Source organism: Cynara cardunculus (genome assembly GCF_001531365.2).
Source record: "Cynara cardunculus var. scolymus isolate 2C chromosome LG 1, CcrdV1, whole genome shotgun sequence".
Lineage (NCBI taxonomy): Eukaryota > Viridiplantae > Streptophyta > Magnoliopsida > Asterales > Asteraceae > Cynara > Cynara cardunculus.
In genome coordinates this window covers 14,983,637-14,990,451 of record NC_037528.1, presented here as the reverse complement: position 1 = coordinate 14,990,451, position 6,815 = coordinate 14,983,637, and the positions used below count along the sequence as shown (strand labels likewise).

General features: G+C 30.7%; 1 protein-coding gene across 1 annotated transcript; it reads left to right on the top strand.

Annotated features, from left to right (window-relative positions):
* The first annotated feature begins 560 nt into the window (after positions 1–560).
* LOC112516035 (adenylyl-sulfate kinase 3-like) lies at positions 561–3,580 on the top strand. The gene is made up of 7 exons (XM_025123069.1): positions 561–1,076; positions 1,155–1,298; positions 1,714–1,863; positions 1,956–2,074; positions 2,143–2,227; positions 2,570–2,616; positions 3,186–3,580. Exons 1-7 carry the CDS (start codon positions 830–832, stop codon positions 3,282–3,284), a joined length of 891 nt encoding a protein of 296 aa, XP_024978837.1. The 5' UTR covers positions 561–829; the 3' UTR covers positions 3,285–3,580.
* Positions 3,581–6,815: the final 3,235 nt, after the last annotated feature.

The following is a 6,815-nucleotide window of genomic DNA, read 5'->3' as shown; positions in this document are numbered from 1 at the left end:
AACAATATTAAAATAATTGTAGATCACAATTTATTTTGTTAACATTTTAGAGAATTTTTAAAAATATGTATTTTTTAAATAACATAAAATAAGAAGTGTTACCTTTTTTACAAACAAAATATATCTCGAAATAATTTGTATTTATTTAAAAAATATTTTACTCTATAATATTTAATTTGCATGCATGTTAATAAAAAAAGTCAAAATAATTAAATATTTTTTAAATCATAGCAATGAAAAATGAAAATCACTAATAATAATTTGAAATGTGTTTTTATTTTTATTTTAGTTAAGTAATCAAAATGATGTGTCATCCACATCACCTCATTAAAGCCATACAATAAAAAAAATTAAAGAATTAAACGGTTTAAAAGATAACAGATTACCCATTGTTATAATAAGTAGATTTTTTTAAAGTATAAAATCTTAATAAAAAATAATTTGAAAGTAAATTGTTATAATAAAAAAAAAAAAAATATTATAATATAAAAATTCTAGATTGTTATTTAATGTATTTACCCATAGGGGGGAAGAAACTGTTGTAAGGTGGAGGTTTTGAGCTGCTCCCATTTGGAGGTCTGATTGAACAGTGAAGATCCAAAATCCCCAAAATCTTTCTTCTTCGTCAATATAAATCATACCTAACACATCTGTCATCCACCACAATTTTCTCCTCTCATTTTTCCCTGCAACATTTTATAAGAGCGGTCCTTTTCCATTCTTAGATTCTGATTCCAATTTTTATTGTAAATACAATATGCTTTAATCCAATATACATTCCTAATTAAACAGATTTGATTTCTAGTTTCTCATTCTTTCGCGCCCAATAATGGCGGCAGCGGCAAAATTTTCATTGATTTTTACTTCTTCCCCGGGATTGGACCATGTTGACCCCTCACCGACGAAGCTAGGGTTTGCGAATTTTCGGGAGATGTCGGTTAGTTGTCAACGGAACATTACGTCAGCTTTGAAGAATTTGGCGCCAATTAAAGCAATGGAGGCTTCGAGAACGCCGCCATATAAAGTCGATGTGGAAGTCAAGCCGAATGGACGTGCAGTTACGAATGATTCCGATGGTAAAAACCCTTATAGTTGAAACCTGCATCCTTTGATTTTTTGAGCATTCCGCAATTTTTACAATCGGAATCGTGTAGGTTCGATTCTTCATGAAACCTCGACGAATGGAAGGAGATCCACAAATATTATGTGGCATAAATGTTCTGTGGAGAAAATTGACAGGCAAGAGTTGCTTCAGCAAAAAGGTTGTGTTATTTGGATTACTGGCTTAAGTGGTTCAGGTTAGTTCACAGTAATATCTTTTCATTTTTTGCTCAATTATCATTAGGGATCAGAGGATTATGTTCCTCAGGAAATCTCCTTGCCTCCCAAGTGTTTTTATTTAATTACAGTGACTGATCGTCTTTGTTAAATGATCTTCATATTGATATTTCTTAGCATAGATTAATCGAGTTTGATCGGAGAAAGTAAACTAAGTTAGCATAATGTTAATTAAACTATATGTTAGCTTGGTGGTCTTTTTATTTCTGGATGGAGATAAAGCTGGTAGAATCGATCTTCGATGTCAATTCAGATAAATATCTGTTCTATCTATGTATCATGTACTGCAGTTTTTCTTTCATGTTCTGTTTTGATGAATTTCTGATTACATATGTATAGGGACTACTAAAATGTTTAACTCGATGATTACTTCAGGAAAAAGCACCGTGGCTTGTGCATTAACTCAAGCACTCCATGCTCGAGGAAAGCTGACATACATTCTTGATGGTGATAATGTAAGGCATGGTCTTAACTGTGACCTTACTTTTAAGGCAGAAGATCGTGCTGAGAATATAAGAAGAATTGGTGGGGTTCCATTTTCTTATCATTTGATAAATTTTATTGGTTTTTCATCTTAATTTACCCTAAGCCCTAATGTTGATATTATGATTTCTTAGGAGAGGTCGCTAAGTTGTTTGCTGATGCTGGACTTATTTGCATAGCTAGCGCGATATCTCCCTACAGAGAAGACCGTGATGCTTGTCGATCCATACTTCCAGATGGGGATTTTATCGAGGTTGGTTTTATACTTATCCTGCTTTAGTAGAATCTGCTACTATGGCTCAGAAGACATGTAATTGACAGGTATTTATGGATGTGCCTCTATGTGTATGTGAGGCCAGGGATCCAAAAGGCTTATACAAGCTTGCACGGGCCGGAAAGATTAAAGGTAAATTTAGGATGTGCCTAACAAATACTACATATATGAATTATGAATGACTGGCTTTGACCCCATTATGGACCTGTTGATGTATGGTCCAGCATCAAGGCATGTTCTTTCATAACACTTATCTGATAACTTGGTTCCCTGCATTCATTTATGAGGCATTGCCCATATTTTTATTCCAAAACTAACCTTTTGTATTTTCTATATAAATATGTAAGATGGTGGCCAAGATTATAGGAATCTGATATTTCATTGTTGATTGGGTGTTCTTTTCTTCTTCTACCTTGGGTTTTGTCACTTATTGATTCCAATTCATGGTTTAAACTGTACATTATCATTTCACAGGTTTCACCGGGATTGATGACCCATACGAGGCTCCACTAAATTCTGAGGTACACCCATCTTCACTGCTATACTCGATTACTCCCCTCATCTAGAAAGGCCCCCATCTAGAAACAGTGGGCTAAATGCACCTCTATATATTGCTAAATGCACTCTACCTAGTAATTTCCTCCTCCCACACGTCGATATCAAAACTAACTTTTTACGTTTCAATACATGATTAACCTGAATTTGACTTGATAAGACTACATGGGCCAAAATAAATATCACAAATAGGTGTTTTGGGGTTGGAAACTTGCTAAAAAAGGGAAGATTTTTTGTTAGGTAACGAGTAGTGTTATGAGTTATTGGGACAGAAGGACTACATGATTGCAGTCCCTTCCAAAACTAAGTAAATGCGACATGGCAAGCTGCCTTCAAGGTTCAGTTTTGGTCCTAAAATCATTCCATTTTAGAGATCCTGCACAGTATTTGATCATGCCAAAATCTCCTTGTGGCATGCCTCCACATGTCTTTCATTTTCAAACATATTTGTGAAAATTTCAACTAAATAAATATGGAAGAAGCAGACTACCAAATGTTACGGATGGTTTAATGTATGTGAACTTTGTTTGTGCAGATTGTGTTGCATCAGGAAGGAGAGGATTGTCCTCCACCGGATGCTATGGCAGACAAAGTGATTTCTTATTTGGAAGCGAAAGGGTATCTACAGGCATAATTTCTAGAGACACCTGCACATGGTCTGGTTGAGATACGTAAAGAAAGAGAATTCTCTTGTTGAATTTGTTAGAAAATTACTCGTTTCCGGGTTTGGGTTGGGTTCAAATCATCAATACAGATGGCGTGTCAATCATTCAATTAACTGTCTTGTGTTTGATTGTAATGTACTATTTGTTACTAGCTAGCTATTACTATAGTTGGAATAAGAAAGGGCTAATAATGATCAGTGTTTGCTGTAGAATGTGTTGTAATGTGACATGTATGAATGGTTGGTTGTGAGAGAAAATTACAACATTTCTAAGTTTGTCCATTTTATTTTGTATTTGGTTTCATCTAGTCGTATCTTCTTTGAGAAATAGAGTATGTTCTATGCTTACGTTGCTTGCTTTACGTAAACATACCTAAAACGATGTTTTGACAATTTTAATAAATAAATAACGGCACTAGTGAATAGACGGGAATCCATAAGTGAGATCTAGAGCTCGAATCCAAACGCCAACCACCTACTTCTAGGATATTGTCGTTTTGCTTTCATTATGGTCGTGGGACCAATTACCCGACCAACTCGTACGGTTTGATTTGAGTTGAGATTTTTCTAACAATAAACATTGGTTGGATTATTCAAATGTCTTCAGTCTGATCTACTGATCCATGAGCACCCCTAGTAATAAAGGTGTGTCACAATAAGTGTAGTAGCATCCCCAATGATAACAAGGTTACTAGAGGTGTGTCAAAGTGTAGTAGCATCCCCAATGATAACAAGGGGAAATACCACACATGAACAAAATACAATGGCGTATTTAAGGAAATGACCAATTTTTGGAGCATTTGCATAAATGACCTTTACATTTGCTAAAGTGTTCTTCAATGTTGGCTAAATGTTGAAGTTTGACCCACATGTCATAAGTAGGTATTCTTCATGCATTCCTTCAACGTTGGGGAAATGACGGTGGACGACGGAAAAATGGTTGAGCACAAGGTGGATGGCGGTGTTCAGAGCTTTCTTGGTATAAATTTCTAGTTGCAATAGTAAATGGCTAGTAATTTTTTAGTTGGGGAGTAGTTAAAATGAGATGGTCCCCCATAAAAACAAACCGGAGCTTGTTTCTTTGAAAATTAAAATAGATTCGCCAATGGCGAAAATCTGTATTGACGAAAACGTATCTCAAATATATTGGTTGGTGAAATACGTGAGTCAGAGTTTCAGAGTGGGTCCCACGACGAACACATATTGGCTTCCGATTAGTCGGAGAAAAAGATGATCATATGACTTTTCATATGTGAGTCCCACACCAAATTCGCGAGTATTGAAGGAACACTTTAGCGAAAGTATTGGTCATTTGTACAAATACTCCAAAAGTTGATCATTTTCTTAAATGCACCATTGTATATTGGTCATTTATGCTACTTTCACATATTTGACAAAGTGGATGCCGATATACATGTGATTTAAATCACGTAGGGTTTTAGTAACGATAAAGTTGATTTATGCTTTCTTATTTTTATTTTTTCCTAACTGGTTACAATGAATTTTTTTTTTTGGATCAAAAGAACGTATGTAATCATAATCTAAAATTTTGATGGTTTTTTATTTAAAAAAAATATTCAGGCTTAATAATTTATAATGAGAAAGTTAAACCATGTATTCATTTAAAAAAAAAAACTTTAAAAAACTTAATCATTCAAATTGTGAAAGTTCATTATGTTTTTTTTAATGTTCCTAAAATAAATTAAATTAAACTTCAACAATTTTTTTATTTAGAGAATATAATATTCACATTAAAAATATTCAGTATTACATTTAATAAACCATTATTTATATCTCACAAACATTTAATTTTAAAAGCTTTTATTGAAAAAAATAAAGTATAATTTATAATCAATTTGAGGGACTTTTTCAAATTAGAAAATTTCGATTTTCTTTCATATGTTATCTATTTTAGAGGATTTTGTTAGAACGAAAAATTACCCTAAAATCCTTCACAAAATGTAAAGAATTATTTGTTATAACTTCAAATATGATTTAACAAAGTTAAAAATACGTGTACATCAACCGCAAGAGTGGTGTTTGATTAGTTTGAGTTACAGTTTTAAAAAATCTATAATTATATTACTGAAAGGGACATATTAATTTAAAGGAAATAATGATAATACATAAAAACATGGATATCTAGCTTTCAATCAAAATCAAAGTACTTGTATAATTTATGTTATTTTTTTGTCTCATATTATGTGGGGATACTATCTTAACGATCATCCTTTTGACGTTGTTGGTACATTTTTAATTCGAGTCTTATATTTATGAGGATATGGACGTCAAATATTTTAAATTAAAATCTATTTTTTTAATTTATTTTTACTATATTGTTTTATTTTAATAATAAATGTTTCTTTATCAATACTATATTATAAAGCATTTACGATAAATTTTTAAAAGCCTATTTTTTTATATATCAAACAACCGGTTATTAATACATACTACTTGAAATTCAATATTACAAATTGACTAAACAAAAATACAACTTATTCAAGCTCTATGTTCGAATTCGTATAACTAACTACAGATAAACATCTCATTTTAAATATAAAATATAAAAAATATAATTAGTATAACTAATTATTATCTTTATATAAATATTATATTATTAAACCTAAAATAAATTACTTTATAATTAAACCTAAATTAATTTAAAATAAAAAAATTGAACTAAAAATAATCTTTATAAAAAAAGTTACGTTATTAAATATATTACTTCGTTATTATATCTAAATTAAATTATAATAAAAAAGTGAACTAAAAAATTAGAAAAAAAAGAGAACTTTAAATTGTTAATGAGCTAGTAATATCGATATACTATTTTCAAATTTGTATTTTATTCAAATATAAAAAATATTATCATTATCTCAAAATCATACAAAGACGTATTATAAAATCGATAAGGACTTATTTAACATGTTTTGGAATGTACAAGGACTTATTTGTTACAAAAAAAAGTCTAAGGACTTAATCATTCCAAACAAGAAAGTCCATTGGTTTTTATTGTACTTTTCCGAACAAATAAATGTGAAACTATTACTATATGAAACAAATATACGTGAAACAATATATTAAATCATATAAAAATATGTTGAACTTGATTTTCACAAATTTATAATATTTTTTATGGTTTTCATCTGATTTGGCCCCTATATAACCAATGGCGTAGCCACAAAGTAACCGAGGAGGCATTCGCTCCCTCTCACTCTCACACAATACCATCTTTTTACATTGTTTGACAAATATAAGTTAACTTATAAGCTAACCTACTTTTTGGTACATGTTTGAATGTACATAACTTAGCTTATAAATTAGTTTTGCAATAAATTGCTTGTAGTAGCTTATGAGAAGTTTTTTGTCACTTTTTTTTCCTTCCAATTATACCTCTTTTTAATATTAATTATTATTATTAGTTATAAATAAACATTAATTATTATAAAATAAAAAATTATTAAGATTTAATTATAAATAATAGTTATTAATAAATAAAAA

Coding starts and splice junctions, on each gene's coding strand:
- LOC112516035 (XM_025123069.1), top strand. CDS start 830: ATGGCGGCAGCGGCAAAATTTTCATTGATTTTTACTTCTTCCCCGGGA. Junction 1,077..1,154: donor AGTTACGAATGATTCCGATG/GTAAAAACCCTT, acceptor GGAATCGTGTAG/GTTCGATTCTTCATGAAACC. Junction 2,617..3,185: donor AGGCTCCACTAAATTCTGAG/GTACACCCATCT, acceptor TTGTTTGTGCAG/ATTGTGTTGCATCAGGAAGG.